Consider the following 24,918-nt stretch of genomic DNA (forward strand, 5'->3'; position numbering starts at 1 on the left):
AAGAGCCAAGAACAAAGGATTGAGTAAGTTTTTATACATTTTCACTAAAGGAAAAGGTGGGACAAAGCGAGATAATAAGAAATATCATCTAATAAACATTTTAGTAATAATTCTACAGTTTGGTCTATTGGTCTCTAGCTGTCCCTATTCTCAAGTCTTGGCTAATGAATGCCCTAGGAGTTATCTAATACACATTTGATTTGCTGCAGGCCATCTCTATTCCTAACTTTTAGCTGAAGTCTGCAAGTTGTCTAACTCCTGTTACTATTATCAGCTTTCTAATTAGCCAGAGTTGTTACAAGATTTAACACATGCATATTTCCTGTGGATAAAAATTCTTTGTTCTTGCCAGACAGACTCCACAGTCACAGGCTTCCTGATTTACTTTCAAATGTGTGTATGACCTTGATTTATTTTAGCAGACAGCCCATCCCAACCATGTCCAATATTTTAATGATGTAATCAATAAGACATTTAGAAAAAAGAGAGAGTTGGTTTATTCTCCAAAGCGCCTAAGAGAAGCAAGAAGTAACAGAGGGAAACTGATCAAAAATAGATCCAAATGTAGAATCAAGCAGAAAGCTCCTGTCGGTAAGAACAAGTGGAATGGCTTGATTCTAGATGGGTTCTCCATCAGTGGAAGTTTGTAAGAGGAGATTCGATAGCCAACTGTCCAGAATCAAATAGAGTTGTCTGCTTTGAGACTTGGTCCCTTCCAGATCATACTCTGTAATTCTGTGAGAACTCCATGCACTTGCTCAGCATGCAGCTAAATCTTCACAAATTAAGTACACAATTCATTATTTCACTTGGCTCAGCTGCAAAGATAGGTTGCTAGGAGTCTGAAAATGACTTGATAGCATGTAATCAGTGAAAACATCTGGCCAATGCCATAGTTTGAGATGGGACAAGCGCACAAGCCTGTTTTGGAGCCTCTTATTGTGAGCTGGCAGTCAGATAGGCAGCATCTGTGACTGGAGAGCCAACAACACAATAGCGGCCTCTCTGGATGAGCTTAAAGGAGTTAAAACCATCGAGTACTGTATTACTAGAAAGGATGGGAGGAGAGAAGAAGCACAAAGGAACTTCCTCTTCTGGAACACTCACTGGAGTGTGGTGCAGAGAGGCTCTGGTGCCTCTTCCAAGGATCAAAGCCTCAGCTGGAAGGTGAGTTGAGGGCAGGTCGGAGGAGAATTTGGGAGCAACTCAGGCTGTTTGGTTTCCTCCACGGCGTGGAAGCAGAGAAGCAGCTAGAATGTGGAATAACACTTGGAAGGGATCTTTGAGGTCATCTAGTCCAGCCCCCTGCTCCAGCAGGAGACCTTATACCATCTCAGGCACATGGCTGTCCAGGCTCTTCCCGAAAGCCTCCAGTGATGGAGCACCCGCAGCTTCTGCAGGCAAGTTGGTTAATTGTTCTCACAGTCAGGAAATGTCTCCTTGTTTCTAGGTTGCTTCTCCTTGATTCGTTTCCATCCACTGTTTCTTGTTCTGACTTCAATTTGGAGTTGCACCAATTTGGGTTCTGCCCACCGGTGCACATTTCTGATGGTTGCAGCATCCCACACTTATGATCCTCATTTGTGATCTTCCCAACTAGCTTCTAAGAAGTAAAATCAGTGGGGATGCCAGCAGGAAGTTGCAAGTCACAGCTATGTGAAATTGCCTTTAACAACCCACAGGGATTTGCTTAAAAACTGCAGAGGAACAGATGTAAGTTGGCACTATCACGTGATATCATGCTTCATGACTGGGCTGCTTAGTGATGCAGATGCCAGTCCCAAATGCAGTCAGTAAGTGAGGACTACTAAAATAGGAATGTCACCAAGATGTTTGCGGAAAGTATTTTCTGCCCTTATTTGGATTTCAGGACTTCCATGGGCAAAATGGGTGCTTCAAATCTTGCAGAGGCTTTAATCATCATTTCATCAGTTAAAGCCCCCACATCTCTAAAAGTAGCTCAAAAGGTTTGACTGTAACCATTTTGGGAGATTTTTGTCAGGCTGAAAACACATGGATGTTTCATATATATATATATATATATATATATATATATATATGTTAGTCCTCTGGATTTTAAGAAGCCACCTCCTCCAGTTCACACGGGTTCCATTTCTGTAGCCATTTGTACTCCTAGTACGAGGGGTCTTTCCATACCCAGCACTACGATGAAACTGAGTCTCTATGTGTGCCCCCATCTGTATTTCTACCAGCTTGGTGACGAACGTCACTGGAGTCCCCCTTGCTACAGATCTGTCTAACAAAAGGCCGCTGGCACCTCATCAGTTGCATTTTGAAAATAGTTTTAGGACCGCAGCTTGAATACTACATCTAGTATATATAATTTGTTCATACATGACTTAGATGAAGAGATTGAAAGGAAACTTATCACATTTGCAGATGACACCCAGTTGGGGGGAATAGCCAACACTTTAGAAGATAAACCCAAGATCCAGAAGGATCTTGACACATGTGAGCACTGGGCCCTTTGCAGCAAAATGCAATTCAGTGGTAAGAAAAGTAAGGTCATACAACTAGGCAAGAAAAGCTAAATGCACATCAATGGAAGACATTGTACCTTTCTCAACAGCAATAACTCTGTGACAGGCACCTAGAAATGCACATGTGCTAGCAATGTGCTGTAATTGAAAGTTAATGCAGTCCTAGTGTGCAGCACCAGAGGAATAGTATCACAATCACATGAAGTATTACTACTGTGTTATCCTCCATTGGTAAGACTACACTTTGAATACTGCATCAAGTTTTGGTCCCCAGGATACAAAAAAGGTGTTCAAATGCTAGGAAGAGTACAGAGAACAACAACAGACATTTAGGGGACTGGAGGGTAAAACCTATAATGAACTGGATAACACAGGAATTGGATAACACAGAGAAAGTCTAGGGGTGATATGATAGCAGTCTTTCAAATGTGAACTTGGATTTCAGTGATCTTTGCTGTGTTAAATGATAATTAATGTAAGATGTTCTTTTAGCATTGTGGCATGTTCGCTTTTTAGCTTTAATGTACATGCTTTTCTTTTTTCACATCTTCTGCAACCATTTTATAAACAATAAAAAATACTTTTTTCTTTGAATCTTATAGAGAAAGAAGGTGCCAATAAGACCACTCCGGACAACTGAGAATAACAAGCAACGTTAAAAAGGAAAGCAAATCAATCCAGAAATTGTGTTCTGGGGTCCTGTGATCCCCTTTTTGCAGCTGCACAGAGGTGTCTATTGTGGGAAAAATCACAACGGAGTATGCATGAAATGATCCACATTGGAGAAAAGTAATACTAATGTGGCCAAAGTTTTGGTTAGAACAGCTCCCTTGTGGTTCATGGGTGGACCCACATAGGAGAGGAGCCCTACAAGTGCTCCCAATGTAGTGAGCATGGCAACTAGGTGATACATTAGAGAACTCATACCAGGGAGAAACCTTTTGGATTCTCTTGACTGTGGGGAAAGTTTTGGTCTGATCTCCGGCCTGGTGATATGCTAGAAGATGCACAGAGAAAAGAAATCATATGAGTGTCCTGATTGTGGGAAATGTTTCAGTAAGAATTCCAACCTGGTGAACCATCAGAGGATTCACACAGGAGAGAAACCTTTCGAATGTCCTGATTGTGGGAAAAGTTTCAGTCAGAATTCCCATTTGGTAATGCACCAGAGGACCCACACAGGAGAAAAACCCTATGAGTGTCCTGTTTGTGGTAAAGGTTTCACACGGAATTCCAACATGGTGTTGCATCAGAGGACTCACACAAGAGAGAAACGCTTTGAATGTTCTGATTGCGGGAAATATTTCATTAAAAAATCCCAGCTTAACAATCACCAGAGGACTCACACAGGTGAGAAACCTTTTGAATGTGCTCTTTGTGGGAAAAGTTTCAGTCAGAGTTCCAACCTGGTGAAACACCAGAGAGCTCACACGGGAGAGAAACCCTTTGAATGTGCTCTTTGTGGGAAATGTTTCAGTCAGAATTCGAACTTGGCGAAGCACCAGAGGACTCATACAGGAGGGAAATCATATCAGTGTCCATATTGTGCAGAAAGTTTCATTAGAAAATTTCAGCTCATGAATCACCAGAGGACACACACTGGGGACAAACCCTTTCAATGTGCTTTCTGTGAGAAAAGTTTCACTTACAATTGCGACCTGGTGATACACCAGAGGACTCACACAGGAGAGAAACCATTTGAATGTCCTCTTTGTGGAAAATGTTTCATAAAAAATTACTCCCTTGTGACACACCAGAGGACTCATTCAGAAGAGAAACCCTTTGAATGTCCTGATTGTAAAAAACGTTTCAATTACAAATCCAGCCTGGTAACACACCAGAGGACACACGCAGCAGAGAAACACTTTGAATGTCCTGATTGTGAAAAACGTTTCAGTCAAAGTTCCATCCTGGTGATACACCAGAGGACTCACACAGGAGGTAAACACTTTGATTGTCCTGATTGTGGGAAAATTTTCATTAAAAAATACCAGCTCACAAGGCACCAGAGGACACACACAGGTGAGAAACCCTTTGGATGTGCTATCTGTGGGAAATGTTTCAGTAAGAAATGTCACCTGGTGACACACCAGAGGACTCACACAGGAGAGAAACCATATGAGTGTCCTGTTTGTGGCAAAAGTTTCAGTGAGAAGTCCAACATGGTGACACACCAGAGGACTCACACAGGAGAGAGACCGTATTAGTGTCCTGTTTGTGGAAAAGTTTCATTAGAAATATCCATCTCATGAGATACCAGAGGATACACACAGGAGAGAAAACCTTTGAATGCCCTGATTTGTGGGAAACATTTCTATTTTAATTCAAACCTGGTAAAACACCGAAGGACTCACACGGGAAGGACCTTTCAAATGTCCAGTCTGTGGACAGTACTTTAGGCCTAAATAACTCCTTATTGCATACAAGAAAATTCGCATGAGGCAAAAGTTGATGAGTTTGGAGAGGGTTTGAATTTCATTTCTGAACTCCCATTGAGAGTGTAGGTGAGAAATAGATTCTGAATATCTGGATAGTTCCTATTGTCTATCTTGTCCTCCAGATTATGAGTGCCATAATTCCCCAGCCACCATACAAGTAGTCCTTGAGATACACCTGTAATGGGCCCTGCCAATTTTGTTTGCATATTGTAATGGTGGTTAAGTGAGATTATCTTGTTGATCTACCCCAACCCCCTTCTCCGCACGATGAAGATGTCAAATGAATGTGCAAGTAGTTAAGCACAACAATGGCTACCTCAGAGTTTGGGGAAAATTGGAGGCCTAGGACAGGCCCAGGCTTGCCTTCCAAAGGCCTTCCCTATCACAACCTTTGGATCCTCCCGGACCTTTCCCTTCCTCAGAGGTCCCCATTGACCTTTCACTCTACTCCTCCTCCATAACTTTTGAAGATCTCTGAACCTCATGGGGAAAGAGTGCAGCACGTGCATCTCTTGCCTGCGTGACTGCATCGTGGAAGCAGCTGTAACTTTGACTGTGCCCAAGATTCATCCCTGGGCCATGCAGTGGACTTGTGGAAGCAGCTGCCATTTTGCTCTATGCCAATTTGGTGGTTGCTTCTGGGTCACTGGATGTGGGAGAAACTGTTCTGTTTTGCTACCTTAACACTGTGTTAAGGAGTTGTGGCTGCACTGAAAATGGTGGCCGTCTCTGGGAAATCTCCAAAATGGTAGGGCATGTATCCTTGGGGCATATGATAAGTGGCCAAGTATCCCTTGTGCCATTATTGTGCTTCCAAAAACAACCAATGCAGTTGTAGGCTGCATCAACAGAGGAATAATGTCAAGACAACAAGAAGAGATAGAAATGCTATACACAGTCCTGGTGATACCACAGATAGAATACTGTGTCCAGTTCTGGTCACCATGATACAAAAAAGTTGTTGAGACCCTAGAAAGTGTGCCGAGAAGAGCAACAAAGATGATGAAGGCTCAATTGGGACATGATAGCGATCTTCCACTACATGAGCATCTGTCACAAAGAAGAGCGGATTGACTTATTCTCTAGGGCAAGGGTGTCAAACTCTATTTCATATAGGGCCGAACCAGCAATGCAGTTGTCCTTTGGGAGCTGGGGGTGTGGAGGGACATGGCTGGCCTAGTCGCAGAGACTGGGCAAGGCCTAGGTGGTGGCCAGCTTGATGTTGCTCATGTGGGTGGTAACTGTGGGGGCCGGGCCGGGTTTGGGAGGGAATCCAGGGGTCTCGGGTGGGTAGGGCAGTGGACGGGAGGCTCGTCCCGCAGGATAAGATGAGGCAAGGCAAGAGGAAGGCAGCTAAAGTCAGAAACCATCCACCACCACACGGTTGCCACCCTTTGTATGTGGGAGGGGATGGTTTGTGGCTGTAGCCACAGCCTGCTGGCCCCTCAACTTGTGTGCACTGCAGCTCCAGAGCCCACTGCCACCACCAGGCTGGCCTTCCAAGCAGCAAGTGGAGGTTGGAGAGAGGAACATGATGCGGACTACTGGACGTTCTTACTCCGTCCCACTATCTGTTTTGGCTTGAGGTTTGAGCACAGGTCACCTCTGGTCATCCTCTTGGCCCCCTCACAGGTCTTGCCCTTGGCCTGCATGTGGAGTGTGTTCTTGCGTACCTAACTGCAGCGGCCCATAGAGCGGTGAGATGCATTGGAAACATGGCAGCTGTGCTACGCCAACAGGCCCGTCAGGAAATGGGTGGGTGCAGTGCTTCCCCTCCCGCTACCAGATCCCAATGCGTGCCCATCCGGGCTTCCCAGAAGCGCAGCAGGTGACAGGATAGGAAGCGGCACCCATTCCAAGGCTGGAGGAACAGGGCCTTTCCATGGGAAGTGGGCCTTTGAGCCCCAGGCACCAGTTTGGGCAGTGCCCTGCTGATTCATCCTGCTAGCCCTGAGCTGCCCCGCTGCTTACCAGGCACCTCCATGTGGCCAAAGTGTCCCCATCCACACAGGGGCACCTCTTTATAGAATGGTGAAGGTTCGCTGGGTGAAGTCTCACTGCTGTCCCCTGCATGCTCCTCCGGGGTTGTCAGGGAAGGTCTCCGCAGAAGATATGCAGTGTGCGGGAGCTATTGCCAGGGGTTGGCCTGCCTCATCGGGTTGCTGGGAGTGCCTGAGGGTGGGATCTATGCAACTCCAGAGGGTAAGGGATGCGGGGATGGGAGCTCCCATCAGTGGCTCCTCTCACCTTGGCCATGGCCTCCCAGGCCCCCTGCAATGGCACTTGAAACGGTCGAGCCACACCTTCTGCAAACACCGGCCAAGCAGGAAATTTGCCTGCAATCCTCAACTCAGAACGGAGATGCAGCAGGGGGCTGCAAGACAGAAGGATGCTTTCCGCAGAGCTGCTTCCATCCAGGTAAGGGGCCACAACTTCAGGGGCTCCGTCTGAAGGAGCTGCATCAGCCAGGCAGCACCCCAACAGCGCTCTGGAACTGCTGATTTTTCCACCAAGCAGCCCTGGTGAAGGGGTCATGTCATTGGGGTCTCTATGACAGGGTTCCAAGTAAACTCCCCAAGCAATCTAGAACTCTGAGACAAAGACCATCAAAGTAAGAATTTATTAAGAGCAGGGGTCCCCAACCACCGGTACCGGGCCGTGGAACAATTTCTACCGGGCCGCCAGTTTGCTGGGCGCCACCATCTTGTTTTGATGAAAAAGTGCTTCCGGTGAGCTTTTCCGGGTAGAAAGCGGCATTTGGGTGCTGAAAGAATCCTCGCGCCTTAGTTTCATCGAAGGGGGGGGCGGCTTCGAACAAAACTAAGGCGCGAGGATTCTTTCAGCACACATGGCAAGGCAAGCCGAGCGGCCGTCGCGAAGCCCATTGACACAGGTACAAAGGAGGAGTTGAAGGTGGTGGGGAGAAGCGGGGGACGGCTGGCTGGCCGGTCGCTCGGCTCGCCTTGCCATGCGTGCTGATGCCGGTACCGGGCCGCGGATGATTTTGTGATGCCGGTACCGGGCCGCGGCACAAAAAAGGTTGGGGGCCACTGATTAAGAGTACTCATGTTGGCACATCTGGGGAAAACCTGAATCTGAATTCCCGTGGTTTCCCCCCGCCACACTAAAACTCATACCGTGCCCCATTTAGTGATTCTCAGATCACATGGGCCAATCAACCTCCTGTCTCAACTACCGCCAAATTCCAGTCACTCCCCTCCAGGTGCCAGCAGCTTTTCCTGGATCGCTGGCGAAAGAATGTTGTTGCGGCTATACTCCCTTTGCTGCTGTCCTGTTCCCACAGCTTGCCCATCCCCCCCCACAGCGGCAGCCCAGAATCTCATCTCAAGATGGATCAGGGGCTGACACTCTACACCTGACAGCTCCTGGGTGGCAACTGCACTGTCACTTGGCAAGACTCACCCAGCCTGAAGGAGGCGAAGTGCCCAGCTAGAAAGACTTAAGTAGAGGTGGTAGAACATGCCCTGGCCTAGCAAGCAAAAGATGACCACTGCGAGCTGAGAAAGCTGGATCCCCATTGGCTCAATGGCTGCCCAGGCCCAGCAGAGATGGGGAAAGGCACGCTATCCCATCTGGGCCTGGGTGGACATGGTGCCACTGGGGATCTGTCCCTGCTCATGGTGGCCCTCTTTTGCCTGCTTGTCTTGGGCATGCTCTACCACCTCCTTTCAGGCTGGGTGGGCCTGATGTTCCACGCGATGACGGCCTGTCCCCCTTTCTGACATCCCCTCCTCCCGGATCCCATTCCCACCCCACTAGCCCTCGTGTTAGCGAGGCCAGCGTCAGTCACGGCTGGGTTGGGCCAGTGTCGGGGAAGAGAGCAGGTTGTGCGTCTCCTCAAGTGACTGAGGTACACCCAGCACCAACAAGGGCCAGAAAAACTCCAGCAAGAGTGAGGCGCCGGAGAATCAGCTCCGGCCACTTCTCCATCACCTGCCGTTGCCTTTACCTTCTCAGGCCAGGTGATGGAGGGGAGGGCGAGGAACAGGGTCAGCCAGTGATGGGACAGGGAGCCACATCAAGAGGACCCAAAGAGCCGCATGCAGCTCTGGAGCCGCAAGTTGCCGACACCTGTTCATGGCCAACGTAGCCGGCCTCTCAATCTCAGTCAGCTCTTGTTCCAGTTCATGTTCCCCTGCAGATTCAGACTCCGATGGGGGCATGACAGGGTGGACTGGACTGGCGCATACTCTCACAGTCTCAACCCACCCCGTTCTGGAAGGCATGCATGTGCCCGCCACTTCCTGTGCACCCGCCTGCCCACTTGGGATGGCATGGGTCAGGCTGAAGCAACACGGGCTGGCCTCTTACAGTGGTAGGACGGCTGTGCAGGTTATATCTGGGCCTGCTGTAGGGCACCAGGCGGCAGGACTGGGTGGAAGCTTGTTAAAATGAGGTCTAACTGAAAAGTAAAGAGAACTTGTCTGTCAGTGAGAGCAATGAATCAATGCAATGGCTTGCCTCCAGGGATTGCTCCATCACTGGAGGTTTTCAAGAATAGGCTAGACAACCATTTGAGTGGGATGGTATAAAGCTCCTGCCTTGAGTAGTGGGTTGGACTAAAAGCTCATGAACTTGCTTCTTGTAAAGAGGCTTTTAAAAAAAAACATTTTATTCAGATAATTTAAATTACAAACTCCAAAAAATGAAATTTTGGACAGACAACATTTAAATAGAAGGAAAAATGTGCATCAAGAAGACAGAAACATATTTACGTATATTGAGTATTTATAAATATATTAGATCAATATTAGTTTCCACCCCTTGTGAAGCAGGCCATTTTTTTTTTGAAGTTTTACCTCAATTTACGACCAATATGACCACCTACCTACTACATGGAGAGGCTGGTGACACCAACGGCAAAGCATTAACAATCTAGTTTTGCATTTAACTTGTATAAAATCTAGAACGGCTTCTTATTTACAATAAGTCACCATAATCATTGCCTCTGATCTGTCCGGAATGAAATATCTTTGATTCTTACTAATAAAACTTTTTCTTAAGATTTTGTTTTAAGAACAATGAAACAACAATTGAATCTTATTCCCCAAAATTATAAACCTCTATTGTCGATCCATTTTCCAAGAGAGTCCAGTGGTGGTGGGGCTTTTAAGAAGTGGCTGTGCTTCATGTGGCAGCTTCTTGGGAAGAGCTCAGGCTCACCAACCATTTGTGTGCGCTCATAACCCCAAATGCCTCCATCAGTTCCAGGTGAAGAGTTCCCAGAGCAGAAATGTTTTTTTTTTCTCACCACAATCCTTCACATCGTTCTGGGTAATCCACCATGTCAGAGTGTTTGCAGCATGACTACTACTGTGAGATAACCCAAGAGCAAAATACAGCACACACAGAGGCTTTGTCTTTTAACAGTGGTTTATATACAAGACAGCTATATACATACATATACGTGGTAGGCAAATACCTGGCAAGCAAGCAATCATCTTTACTCTGCATGGAGAACCACAATGGAGAAAGAACATAAGAGAGAGAGGTACATCCTCTCATGGCCTCATATATATAGACAGCTTCTTAAAGTGGTAAAACCTGGTGGGACCCATCTTCAGTGTTAAAGCGGCAATAACATGCTGTTTCATCCTCATTGCATCAGCCTTACAACAGCTTCACAACAGCTGCTCAGCTATTAAATCTCAATACCTTGACATACCAGCTGGGTACAACAATTACTCCCTCCCTGTGATGCTTCCAGCAAATTCCCTCAACACTATTCAACTATTACAAAGTCTGCACTACTATTACTGTTAATCTTCTCATCATTCCTTATCACCCATGCCCTCCGACTTGTGACTGTATGACTGTAACTTTGTCACTTGTATCCTTACGATTTATATTGACTGTTTCCTAGTATGATTTGATTGCTTATTGTACCCTATGACTATCATTAAGTGTTGTACCTGATGATTCTCAACTCTTGATGAATGTATCTTTTCTTTTAGGTATACTGAGAGTATTTACACCAAGACAAGTTCCTTGCGTGTCCAATCACACTTGGCCAATAAAGTATTCTATTCTAAAATATTCTATTCTAAATGACTGCACATGGTTTTTTTTACTGGGTGTAATAGAGGTGAGTCCTCCCTTACCATTTGCCTTATTTAGTAACCATTCAAGATTATGATGGTACAAAAAAACCCAGCTTTGCAAACAATCATTGTATTTTAAATCATCAAACTGTCCCATGATCATGTGTTAGCCATTCGCATGCTTCCCAAGCAGCCAAGCAAAGTTCATGGAGAAGTCAGAAAAAAGATCACTAGTAATCAGGTAATGTCTCACTTAATGTCCACAGTGATTCATTTAACAACCATAGGCAAAGTGAGGTCAGAAGCCTGTTACAATCCAGGGCAATTAAATGCTTGTCTTCAGTCATCACTCTCTTTAATTCTGACTCAATAATATGCTTCTTGTAGTCAAGTTTGATTTAAAAAAAATCTTCCCTTTCGCCAGGTGTGCTAGCATGCCCTTTGTTAGGGGTAGCAGGTAAACACAGATACCATTTAGCCCTCTATAATCTACCCTTAGATGAAGGGGCCCATCCTTCCCCCCCCCTCCCCGAATAGGACTGGGGCAGCCACCCTGGTCTGAACCAATTAGATGAACCCTCTTTTTGAATTTTTGTCTATAAAACCCTTAAGCCCGTGATGGCACGCAGAGCCATTTGTACAGGCGCGTGAGCCCCAGCCAAACCTACCTGCACTGCGCATGCGTGTACGTCCCAGCTGATTTTCTGCCCTTTGAGACAGTTTTTGCCCTCGCGGAGGCTTGAGGGAAGCCTCTGCAGCCTTGGGAGGCCAAAAAATTGGCCTTCTGGAAATACCGGAAGTGCCCATTTTCAGCCTCTGGAGGGCCTCTGGAGCTCGGGGGAGGTCGTTTTCACCTTCCCGGAGGCCCGAGGGAAGCCTCTGCAGCCTTGGGAGGCCAAAAAAATGGGCCTTGCACAAATACCGGAAGTGCGAAAATGGGCCTGTTTTCATCCTCCTGAGGCCGCCGAGGCTTCCCTCGAGCCTCTGGGAGGGCGAAAATGGCCTCAAATAGGCCGAAAATCAGCTGGGAGGTACTTGCATGCACAATGCAGGTAAGGGGGTGGGGCGGGGGTGTTAGGCATGCATGCGCAGGGGGCAGGGCACATTCCATTGTGGGCGCTGGCACCCGTGCGCTTTCGGCACACCACAACAAAAAAGGTTTGCTATCACTGTCTTAAGTCCGCTGACTCCGTAGGAGTCATTGAATAGATCCCCTAAACTCCACTGAAGATGTTACCTAGCCCGGTAACCAAACATTAGCCAGCACCACAATGAAACTGAGTCTCTGTGTGTGCCTCCATCTGTATTTCTGTCAGCTCAGTGATGAACTTCACTGTAAACACACGCCGCTACAGATCTGTCCAGCTGGCAAAATGCCACTGGCACTGTGATTGGTCTAAGTCTCACTCCCAGCTTCTCAACCAGGGCAGGGTGGACTAGAGCATCTGGTGCACCCTGAGTCCAGAAGGGGCACTAAGTTGGCTTTTCATCCTGAGGATTGGACGATGAAGTGGATTGGACTATCATTATCGGAAGGATTGGGCCAATTACAAAGGGTCATCATCAGAGACAGTGTGTTACTCTCGCCAGGACCCTCTCCTGGACGAGTTGGAGTCTTCTTGCCATCTTTGGGAGGTGATCTCCCCTCCTTCCGGGGCTGTTTTGTGGGCTCCCGGTGGCAGCTTGGTGGGCTTCTTGATAGGATCCAGGGTCACCTTTGGGCAGGACGATTGGATTTGCATTTGGCGGCCTGATGGCCTTCCTTCTCACACTTGAAGCAGGTGGCGGGGCATTGCTGGGGGCTCTCCACGGGTTTCTGCCTCTCCAATTCCCTTGGAAAAATCCATTCCGGGAGGAGGTCTGGACAGAGCCTCCCAGTAGCCTTCATTCTCCTCCTGATCACTCCCTTGACCTCCCATAAGTGGGCTGTGGCCTATTCGAAACCGAGCCGTGCATGAGGGGGGGCCAGTGTACAAGCACAGCTCCACTCATCTGAACATCGCCCCAAAAGCTTCTCTCTTGTGTCAGTGGAGCTTGAGTGACCCGATTCCTTCCCCCCAACTTCATTCAGGCTGCCAAGCTGCCTGTTCTCAATGCCTCCAAAAGTGCAGCGGTGAGAGGAGAAGCTGAATCAGGCAGGCGAGCCCTGCTCAGCTTTGCTCACTCACCAAAGCTTTGGGTGCGGAGAAGCCTGAACAAGTGCAAAACTACACCCCCGAGACTTCTCTGGGGAGGTATGCCTGCGCAAACTCTAAATGTGCCAGCCCACCAATCACATGGCCTGGTTCCTCTACTCCCACCCCCCCTTCAGGCCACCAAGATGCAAAGGTTGGAGACCACTGAACTGGTATACCACCAGGTCAGAATTCTGACTTCAACTTTTTCCACACTCTGAACACTCATAGTCCCCCCGTCCCCCGAGAATCCCCTGGTATATCACTAGGTTGGAATTGTAACTGAACTTTTCTCACACTCTGGACGTTGATGAAGCTCCCACAACTTCTGAAGGGCAAACTGTTCCATTGGTTGATTGTTCTCACTGTCAGAAAGTTTCTCCTTATTTCCAGGTTAAATCTCTCCTTGTTCAGTTTCCATCCATTATTCCTTGTCTGGCCTTGAGGTGCTTTGGCAGAATATTTCCCCGAAAAAGAAAAGTAGAAACTCAAGAGAGGCAGAAACTCAGCCCCTCACACCTTTGCTAATGGACCATTAGTCTGGCCTAGGCCAGTCTATTTTACATAACAAAGATCTACTCCAGGTAAAGCTATTAATAGGAATTGCCCAAAGCCCTTTTATTACATCATCATCCAGCAAGGCTCAACCAAGCCTGGGACTCAGGACAGCCTACAGAGTTGCCCCTGCATGGCCCCATGGGAGTCTGACATCCAATCAGAATACAAGCTCCAATTCAAATCCCAATAGAGAGTATAAAACCCAGGCACTCTCAGCATCTCAGCCACTCTTTTCCTTCACCCAACATCTGGAAGCATGTGATCATCCTTTTCACTTTGGAGCTCCAAGCCATGTGATCCTGTCCACCATTAAACCATCTTTCCAAACAGCCTTCCAGTGTCTTTTTCCCCACTTGGAACTGAGCCCAGAAGGATATTTCTTCCAACACTGCCTTCCTTCTCCTGTTTTAAGAGTTTTTATCTCTAAAATGAAGCTGCACCCGAAAAATAACTTGATTTCCCCTGTTGGAAGAAATGTCCATCTGGATTCAATTCCAACTGCGAAGAAAGACACTGGAAACATGGAGATTGCTTGGAAAGATGGTTTAATGGTAGAAAGGACCACATGGGGTTTTGTGGGTCCAGGGCAAAATGAGCACATGGTTGATTTATACCCTCTCTTGGGCTTTGAACTTGCTTCCTGTTCCTGTGGCGAGAAATATATCCTGATTGGTTGTCAGACTCCCATCGGGCCATGCAGAGGTAACTTTGTAGGTTGTCTTGTGTCCCAAGCATGGTTGAATCTTGCTGGGTGATGTAATGAAGGAGCTTTGGACAATTCCTTAATGGCTTTGTCCTTGTTTGGATCTGAGTGAGGGCCAATTGGAAGTTATGTATTATGTATTATATTGAAGGTCATAAACTTAAGGTATATATTGAAGTTTAAATAAGAATTGAATGGATATAATTAAAAGATATAAAGAAAATTTGTTTAATGAGAAAAGATAATATGAAATTGAAAAGAACAGACAAAAGTATAAATATAATGATTTGAATTGAGATAATCAAAATAAAATTGAGAAAATTAAAAGAGGGGAAAAACTATAAAGAAAATGTAGAATAGTGTAAGATATGGAATAGAACACAAAAATGAGCATGAAATTGAGTTTGTATCTGTATAAAGAAGTTTAAACCGGGACCATGCTATTTTCAAAAAAGATGTTTTCCTTGTATTTTGTGTGTGTGAAAACCCAAATAAAAACTTTATTTAAAAAAAAAAGAAATAAAAATTAAAAACTATAATAAAAAATTAGAATATCCAGTTTGTTCATACATGACTGAGATGAAGAGATTGAAAGGGAACTCATCAAATTTGCAAATGACACCCAATTGAGGGTTTATCTTCACTTTAGAAGATAAACCCAAGATCCAGAAAGATCTTGAGACACATGTGAGCGCTGGGCCCTTTCCAGCAAAATGCAATTAAGTGGTGGGAAAAATAAGGTCTTACATTTAGGCAAGAAAAGCTAAATGCACATCTATAGAAGAGGCTCTCTCTATAACAGGCTGAAGAGCAATAACTGTGACAGGGACCTAGAAACACAAATGAGATAGCAATGTTCTGTAATTGCCTAAATAAATAATGCAGTCCTAGTTTGCAGCACCAGAGATAGTGTCAAGATCACATGAAGTGTGTTAGTACCGTATTATACTGTATTGTAAGAATACACTTTGAATACTGCATCCAGCTTTGGTCACCAGGGTATAAAAAAGGTGTTCAAACTCTAGAAAGAGTGCAGAGAAGAACAACAAAGACCTTTGCACATTTCATTATTTCCCTTGGCTCAGCTGCAAAGATACACTGTTAGGAGTCTGAAAGTGACTTGAGAGCATGTAATCAGCGAGAAGATCTGGTCAATGCCATCGGTAGGAACGGGGCAAGCCTGTTTTTCGGCCTCCTATCGCGAGATGTCAGCATTTGTAACTGGAAAGCCAACACTACAATCGCGGCCTCTGTGGTTGAGTTTAAAGGAGTTAAAACCATAGAGTACTATATTGCTAGAAGGGATGGAAGGAGAGGGGAACTTCTCCTACAAAGGAACTTCCTCTTCCGCAACACGAGACGAAAGTGGCGTGCAGAGAGGCTCCCGAGCCTTTCCCAGGTGAGTTGAGGGCAGGTCGGAGGAGAATCCGGGAGTAGCTCAGGCTGTTTGGTTCCCTCCATGGCGTGGAAGCAGAGAAGCAACTAGAATGTGGAATAACGCTTGGAAGGGATCTTTGAGGTCATCTAGTCCAGCCCCCTGCTCCAGCAGGAGACCTTATACCATCTCAGGCACATCTGCCCAGTCTCTTCCTAAAAGCCTCCAGTGATGGAGCATCTACACCTTCTGCAAGCAAGCTGGTTACTTGTTCTCACAGTCAGGATATTTCTGCTTGTTTCTAGGTTGCTTCTCTCCTTGATTCGTTCTCATCCATTATTTTTTTTTAGTTTTTTATTAAATTTTTACACTATTTAAAACAAATCATATATACAATTTTTGCAGTAAGTTGTGCCATCGACTTTTCCATTTTCATTTGCATGCATACATACATATACACTGCTCAAAAAAGTAAAGGGAACACAAAAATAAAACATCCTAGATCTGAATGAATGAAGTATTCTTATTAAATACTTTGTTCATAACATAGTTGAATGTGCTGACAACAAAATCACACAAAAATTATCAATGGAAATCAAATTTAGCAACCCATGGAGGTCTGGATTTGGAGTTACACTCAAAATTAAAGTGGAAAAAAACACGACAGGCTGATCCAACTTTGATGTAATGTCCTTAAAACAAGTCAAAATGAGGCTCAGTAGTGTGTGTGGCCTCCACGTGCCTGTATGACCTCCCTACAACGCCTGGGCATGCTCCTGATGATGTGGCGGATGGTCTCCTGAGGGATCTCCTCCCACACCTGGACTAAAGCATCCCCCAACTCCTGGACAGTCTGTGGTGCAACATGGCATTGGTGGAATGAGCGAGACATGATGTCCCAGATGTGCTCAATTGGATTCAGGTCTAGGGAACGGGTGAGCCAGTCCATAGCATCAATGCCTTTGTCTTGCAGGAACTGCTGGCACACTCCAGCCACGAGGTCTAGCATTGTCATGCATTAGGAGGAACCCAGGGCCAACCGCACCAGCATATGTTCTCAAGGGGTCTGAGGATCTCATCTCAGTACCTAATGGCAGTCAGGCTACCTCTGGCGAGCACATGGAGGGCTGTGCGGCCCCCTAAAGAAATGCCATCCCACACCATTACTGACCCACTGCCAAACCGGTCATGCTGGAGGATGTTGCAGGCAGCAGAACATTCTCCACGGTGTCTCCAGACCCTGTCATGTGTGTCACATGTGCTCAGTGTGAACCTGCTTTCATCTGTGAAGAGCACAGGGCGCCAGTGGCGAATTTGACAATCTTGGTGTTCTCTGGCAAATGCCAAATGTCTTGCACGGTGTTGGGCTGTAAGCACAACCCCCACCTGTGAATGTCGGGCCCTCATACCACCCTCATGGAGTCTGTTTCTGACCATTTGAGCAGCCACATGCACATTTGTGGCCCGCTGGAGATCATTTTGCAGGGCTCTGGCAGTGCTCCTCCTGTCTCTCCTTGCACAAAGGCGGAGGTAGCGGTCCTGATGCTGGGTTGTTGGCCTCCTACGGCCTCCTCCACGTCTCCTGAGGAACTGGCCTGTCTCCTGGTAGCGCCTCCATGCTCTGGACACTACGCTGACAGACACAGCAAACCTTGCTATAGCTTGCGTTGATGTGCCATCGTGGATGATCTGCACTACCTGAGCCACTCGTGTGGGTTGTAGACTCCGTCTCATGCTACCACTAGAGTGAAAGCACCGCCAGCATTCAAAAGTGACCAAACCATCAGCCAGAGAGCATAGGAACCGAGAAGTGGTCTGTGGTCACCACCTGCAGAACCATTCCTTTATTGGGGAGTCTTGCTAACTGCCTCTGCTTTCCACCTGTTGTCTTTTCCATTTGCACAACAGCATGTGAAATTGATTGTCAATCAGTGTTGCTACCTAAGTGGACAGTTTGATTTCACAGAAGTGTGATTGACTTGGAGTTACATTGTGTTGGTTAAGTGTTCCCTTTATTTTTTTGAGCAGTGTACATACACACACACACCATCATTTACATTTATATTTTGCATTATCTTATTCCTGTTATCTAACCAAACATACCATTTTTCCCAGGCCGTATAGTATTCTTTTTCTTCCTTCTGCAATTCCATTGTTTGTTGTTCTGCCTTCAGATGCTCTGGGAAGAGGTTTAGCCCTCCTTTGTGGCAGCCCCTCAAATATTGGAAGACTGCTATCATGTCACCCCTCCTCCTTCTCCTCTCCTGTAGACTAGACACACCCAAGTACTGCAACCATCTTTGTATGTTTTAGCCTCAAGGGCCCCGAATATGTTTGTTGCTCTTTCATTTCTTCTCTCTTAGTATTATGTCCAGGAGAGCTGACCTTATAATTCCATCCTGTATCTTTTGGGTGACAAAGTTCTCAGGTTCCTCAGGGCCTCCCACTCAAGCAAGGGATTGGACTAGATAGAAGTTCTCTAAAGTTCCTTTCAACTCTTTTGTTCTGTTATGGGCCCTGTTATTAGACAGACAGATTATCAGAGTTGGACGGGATCTAGTCCAATCTCCTGCCCAAGCAGGAGACCATACACCATTTCTGACAAATGGCAGTCCAATCTCTTCTTGAAAGTCTCAAGTGATGGCGCTCCCACAACTTCCGAAGGCAACTTCTGTTCCATTGGTTGATTGTTCTCACTGTCAGAAAGTTTCTCCTTATTTCCAGGTTGAATCTCTCCTTGTTCAGTTTCCATCCATTATTCCTTTTCTGGCCTTCAGGTGCTTTGGAAAATACCCCCTTCCTTTCTGTGGCAGCCCCTCAAATATTGGAAGACTGCTATCATGTCTCCCCTGGTCCTCCTCTTCACTAGATTAGCCATGCCCAGTTCCTGTAATCATTCTTCGTATGTTTTAGTCTCCAGTCCCTTCCGCCGACGCCTTTGACCTCCTGTGGCTGACCCGGAAGAGGCCCCAGGATGAATCAATAAACTAACTCTTGAGGAATACAATTATCATATTAACCCGTTCCAGCCCAGCCACTCCTCCTTCCCTGGAATACCTCTGCCACCCTTGTACCGTACCCTTTCCTGGGTGCAAGTAGAGCACCATCTAGTGACATACTGTATGGCAGAAGAACATGCTTGTTCTACCCAAATGTGTTTGAAGATTGATTCCGGACTTTCTTAAGTGCCATCCAGTCCTATTTGACTCCCATTGAGCTCATCGATAGCTTTTCTTCTTGAGGATCCATCCCAAACCTTTTCTTTCAGATCTCCCAAGACAACACTCCTTGTCCCTGGAGGTGAGCCCGAAGCTTTGTTTGTGAGAAAGGGCCACTAAACCAAAGATAACAGATAATCAGAGTTGGAAGGGACCTTGTAGGTCATCTAGTCCAGTGGTTGCCAACCGGTGGGCTGCAGCCCACCGGTGGGCCCCGAAAAATTTTTGGTGGGCCGCAGAGAAATTTCACCCCCCCCACCAAGCAATTAATCCAGGCTGCACAGGAACACAAGGCTGCACCACCCACATGGCCCGTGCGAACCGTCCCCACCCACTCACTCCTTACCCAGCAAACTTGCCTGCTAAATTGCTATTTTTCCTTTTTCCAACCTTCAGCTGTTCTGCTGTGCCGGGAAATTTAGAGTAGCTAGGAAGTAGGAAATAGTTGGATTTCTTGCTTTCTAGCTAGTCTTTAGATCTTCGGCTCTGCTCTTAAGTACAGCCGAACCTCCCTTAGGACTTAAAGTTCTATTATTCAGTGCAGACTCATGGCAAGCAAATTTTATGTGACAGACTCAGGTAGTCAATGGCAGATAGATAGATCACTGAATGAATCTGTGAATCTGTGAGCAACTCAATCTGCCTGCCTGCTTTGCCTGATTTTGAGAAAAAGTTGCTATTTTTTTTAAAAAAAATCAATATTTATAGAAATATTTATAATATTTACATACAAGCTATGCCCAGCCAGTCATATGACCACCAAGCTACACCCACAAATTAGACCACACCCACAGAACCAGTTAATGGTCTCTGGGATTTAAAATTATGAGTTTGGTGGTCCCTGAGGTCCAAAAGGTTGGCAACCCCGATCTAGTCCAACCCACCCCCTGCCCAAGCAGGAGACCCTACACCATTTCTGACAAAGGGCAGTCCAATCTCTTCCTGAAAGTCTCAAGTGATGATGCTCCCACAACTTCCGAGGGCAAGCTGTTCCATTGGTTGATTGTTCTCACTGTCAAAAGTTTCTCCTTATTTCCAGGTTAAATCTCTCCTTGTTTGGTTTCCATCCATTATTCCTTGTCTGGCCTTCAGGCGCTTTAGAAAATAGCTTGACCCCTTCCTTCCTGTGGCAGCCCCTCAAATATTGGAAGACCGCTATCATGTCTCCCCTGGTCCTTCTCTTCACTAGACTAGCCAAGCCCAGTTCCTGCAACTTTCCTTCATATGTTTTAGTCTCCAGCCCCCTAATCATCCTGGTTGATCTTCTCTCACTTCTTCTAGAGCCTCAACATCTTTTTTATAGTGTGGTGATTAAAACTGGATGCAGTACTCTAGGTGTAGTCTTATTAAGGCTTTATAGAGTGGTATTAGTACCTCACTTGATCTTGATTATATCCCTCTGTTAATGCAATTTAGGATTGCATTTGCTTTTTTGGCTGCTGCTGCTGCTGCATACTGCTGGCTCATAATTATCTGGTTGTCCACTAAGACTCCAAGATCCCTCTCACAGTTACTGCTATTGAGCTTGGTTTCACCCAGTCGATATGTGTACTTTTGGTTTTTCTTGTCTAAGTGTAGGATTTTACTTTTCTCTACATGGAATTTCATTTTGTTAGATATGGCCCAGTGTTCAAGTCTGTCAAGATCCACCTGGATCTCGAGCCCATCAACTAGGGTGTAGGATATTCCTGCCAGCTTAGTATCAGCCGTAAATTTGGTAAGTTCCCCTTCTATTTCCTCATCTAAGTCGTTTATGAAGATATTGAAGAGTGCTGGACCTAAGATGGAACCTTGGGGTACCCCACTGCTTACTTCCCTCCATGTAGACGTAGACCCACTAAAGACTATTCATTGAGTATGGTTTGTCAGCCAGTTACGGATCCATCTGGTCTTGAGGCTGTCTATCCCACTTTTTTCTAGCTTACCAAGAAGTACTGTATTTTTCAGACTATAAGACACTCCGGACTATAAGACGCACCTAGCTTTTGAGGAGGAAAACAAGGGGGGGAAAACTGCCCCTGCCTACCAGCAATTTGCCTCTTTGCTGCAAACAGCAAACAGCCTGGTTGGGGGGGGGGGGGGGGGTGGGGGGGGGGGGGGGGGGGGGGGGGGGGGGGAGGGGGGGGGGGGGGGGGAGGGGGGGGGGGGGGGGAGGGGGGGGGGGGGGGGGGGGGGGGGGGGGGGGGGGGGGGGGGGGGGGGGGGGGGGGGGGGGGGGGGGGGGGTTTTAAGGGAGGTTGGGTTGGGGTGGGGGGGGGGGAATGTAATTTTTTTTTTTTTTTTTTTTTTGGGCAGCTTCAGCACAGTCTGATTTAGCATGAGCAACTAATTGGCGGTTGGATTGGCCTCGTGGGATGCCGATGATCAGCTGTTCCAGGCTGCGGGAATCACCGCAGCCCATTGGTGCCATCACCGCCGATACAGTATATATTAAGAATTTGTATTGACCAAAGTCAACAAGAGAATTTCATGATTGAATGCAAATGTGAACTTTGATCTCGGTAATCTTTGCTGTGTCAAATGAATCATTATTAATGTAAGATATTCTTTTAGCATTGTGGCATGTTTGCTTTTTACCTTCAATGTACATGCTTTTCTTTTTTCACATCTTCTGCAACCATTTTATAAACAATAAAAAATACTCTTTTCTTTGAATCTTATAGACAAAGAAGATGCCAATAAGATCACTCCGGACAGCTGAGAATAACAAGCAACGTTAAAAAGGAAAGCAAATCAGTCCAGAAATCGCGTTCTAGGGTCCCTTGATCCCCTTTTGCCAACTGCACAGACGTGTCCCTTGTGGGAAAAGTGCATGTTTCAAATCACAACTGAATATGCATGAAATGATCCAAATTGGAGAAAAGTAAAACAAATGTGGCCAAAGAACAGCTCCCTTGTGGTTCATGGATGGACCCACATAGGGGAGAAGCCCTATAAGTGCTCCCAATGCAGTGGGCATGGCAGCTTGGTGATACATTAGAGAACTCACACCAGGGAGAAACCCTTTGAATGCGCTGATTGTGGAAAAAGTTTTGGTCTGAACTCCAGCTTGGTGATACACAAGAGGATGCCCACCAAAAAGAAATCATATGAGTGTCCTGATTGCAGGAAATGTTTCACTACAAATTCACTCCTTGTGATACACCAGAGAACACATACAGGAGAGAAACCTTTTGAATGTCCTGCATGTGGGAAAAGTTTCCGTCAGAAGTACCACCTGGTGGTACACCAGAGGGTTCACACAGGAGAGAAACCTGTTGAATGTGCTGATTGTGGAAAACATTTCAGTCAGAATTCCAGCTTGTTGAAGCACCAGAGGACTCACATGGGAGAGAAACCATTTGAGTGTCCTGATTGTGGGAAAAGTTTCAGACAGAATTCCGACCTGGTGAGCCATCAGAGGACTCACACAGGAGAGAAACTCTTTGAATGTCCTGTTTGTGGGAAAAGTTTCATTCAGAGTTCTAACCTGGTGAAACACCAGAGGACTCACACAGGAGAGAAACCATTTGAATGTCCTGTTTGTGGGGAAAGTTTCACTCAGAATTCCAGCCTGGTAAGTCATCAGAGGACTCACACAGGAGAAAAACCCTTTGAATGTCCTCTTTGTGGGAAAAGCTTCAGCCAGAATTCCAACCTGGTGAACCATCAGAGGACTCACACAGGAGAGAAACCCTTTGAATGTTCCTATTGTGGGAAAAGTTTCAATCACAATTCCCACCTGTTGGTACACCAGAGGATTCACACAGGAGAGAAGCCCTTTGAATGTACTTTTTGTGGGAAAAGTTTCAGACACAACTCCAGCCTAGTAATTCACCAGAAGATTCACACAGGAGAGAAATCCTTTGAATGTCCTGATTGTGGGAAAAAATTCATTAGAAAATCCGGGGTCATCAGTCACCAAAGGACACACACAGGAGAGAAACCATTTGAATGTCCTGATTGTGGGAAAAGTTTCAGACAGAATTCCAACCTGGTGAGCCATCAGAGGACTCACACAAGAGAGAAACCCTTTGAATGTTCCTATTGTGGGAAAAGTTTCAATCACAATTCCCACCTGTTGGTACACCGGAGGATTCACACAGGGGAGAAACCCTTTGAATGTGCTCTTTGTGGGAAAAGTTTCAGACACCATTCCAGCCTAGTGATTCACCAGAAGATTCACACAGGAGAGAAATCCTTTGAATGTCCTGATTGTGGGAAAAGTTTCATTAGAAAATCCGGGGTCATCAGTCACCAAAGGACACACACAGGAGAGAAACCATTTCAATGTGCTCTTTGTGGGAAAAGTTTCAGACAGAATTCCGAACTGGTGACACACCAGATGACTCATACAGGAGAGAAACCATATGAGTGTCCGATTTGTGGAAAAAGTTTCATTGACAGTTCCAAGCTGATGAAACACCAAAGGACTCACACGGGAGAGAAATCATACCAGTGTCCATATTGTGGGGAATGTTTCGTTAGAAAATTCCAGTTCATGAGGCACCAGAGGACTCACATAGGCGAGAAACCATTTGAATGTCCTGATTGTGGGAAAAGGTTCAGTCACAAAAGCCGCCTTGTGATACACCAGAGGACTCACACAGGAGAGAAACCGTACGAATGTCCTGTTTGTGGCAAAAAATTCTGTGGGAAGTCCCAAATGATGATACACCAAAATCGTCACACAGGTGAGAAACCGTATAAGTGTCCTTTTTGTGGCAAAAATTTCTCTCGGAAGTCCCAAATGGTGATACACCAGAGGACTCACACAGGCGAGAAACCATTTGAATGTCCTGATTGTGGGAAAAGGTTCAGTGACAAAAGCCGCCTGGTGAAACACCAGAGGACTCACACAGGAGAGAAACCGTATGAGTGTCCTGTTTGTGGCAAAAAATTCTGTCAGAAGTCCCAAATGGTGGTACACCAGAAGACACACACAGGCGAGAAACCATATGAGTGTCCTGTTTGTGGCAAAAAATTCTGTCAAAAGTACCAAATCGTGATACACCAGAGGACTCACACAGGCGAGAAACCATTTGAATGTCCTGATTGTGGGAAAAGGTTCAGTAACAAAAGCCACCTGGTGATACATCAGAGGACTCACACAGGAGAGAAACCGTATGAGTGTCCCGTTTGTGGTAAAAATTTCTGTCAGAAGGCCCCAATGGTGGTACACCAGAGGACTCACACAGGTGAGAAACCGTTTGAATGTCCTGATTGTGGGAAAAGTTTCATTACAAAATTGCGGCTCACAAATCACCAGAGGATACACACAAGGGAGAGAAAGATTTTGAATGTCCTCACTGTGGGAAATGTTTCAGTCACAAAAGCCGCCTGATGAAACACCAGAGGACTCACACAGGAGAGAAACCGTATGAGTGTCCTGTTTGTAGCAAAAATTTCTGTCAGAATGGTGGTACACCAGAGGTCTCACACAGGAAAGAAACACATTGAATGCCCTGATTTGTGGGAAATGTTTCCATTTCAATTCAAACCTGGTGAAACACTAGAGGACTCATAACCTCTCAAATGTCCAGTCTGTGGACAATACTTTATGGCAAAAAAATAATTCCTATTGCATACAATAAAATTTATATGAAGCAAAAGTTCTTGAGTTTAGAGAATTTCATTTCTGAACTTCAGTTCAGGGTGTAGATGAGAAATAGACTCTGCATACTGGCTTGATCTTTTTAGTCAACACATCTCAGGTTTAGATCTGTAGTTGGAGAGAAAAAATGTGGAAACTGTTATTTGATAAAGGTGAACTACCAGTTTCTGGATATATTTATTGTGATATATTATGTATTTATTGTGGAGTTTCCATCATCTACCTTCTTGTTTTCCAGATTATTAATACCGTATTTCCCCATGGGTCCTTTTTGGCATGAAACAACACCGGCAGCCA

The 24,918-nt window shown here is 46.0% G+C and overlaps 1 protein-coding gene across 1 annotated transcript; it reads left to right on the forward strand.

Moving 5' to 3' along the window:
- Positions 1-867: 867 nt before the first annotated feature.
- Positions 868-24,619, forward strand: LOC113427234 (uncharacterized). Its single transcript, XM_087958823.1, has 4 exons — positions 868-1,167; positions 3,104-4,707; positions 8,720-8,810; positions 22,009-24,619. The coding sequence occupies exons 2-4, from the start codon at positions 3,506-3,508 to the stop codon at positions 24,349-24,351; spliced, it is 3,636 nt and encodes a 1,211-aa protein (XP_087814949.1). The 5' UTR covers positions 868-1,167; positions 3,104-3,505; the 3' UTR covers positions 24,352-24,619.
- Positions 24,620-24,918: the final 299 nt, after the last annotated feature.

This window comes from Notechis scutatus, chromosome 2, assembly GCF_049901735.1.
Source record: "Notechis scutatus isolate UNSWTSFEM ecotype Mainland chromosome 2, rNotScu1.2, whole genome shotgun sequence".
NCBI classification, from domain to species: Eukaryota; Metazoa; Chordata; class Lepidosauria; order Squamata; family Elapidae; genus Notechis; species Notechis scutatus.

Excerpts from the sequence above, each read along its gene's own strand:
- LOC113427234 (XM_087958823.1), top strand. The coding sequence starts at position 3,506 with ATGCACAGAGAAAAGAAATCATATGAGTGTCCTGATTGTGGGAAATGT. Across the intron at positions 4,708-8,719 it reads ACAGGAGAGAGACCGTATTA|CCCTCGTGTTAGCGAGGCCA; the intron begins GTGTCCTGTTTG and ends CCACCCCACTAG. Across the intron at positions 8,811-22,008 it reads CGTCTCCTCAAGTGACTGAG|AGAACTCACACCAGGGAGAA; the intron begins GTACACCCAGCA and ends GTGATACATTAG.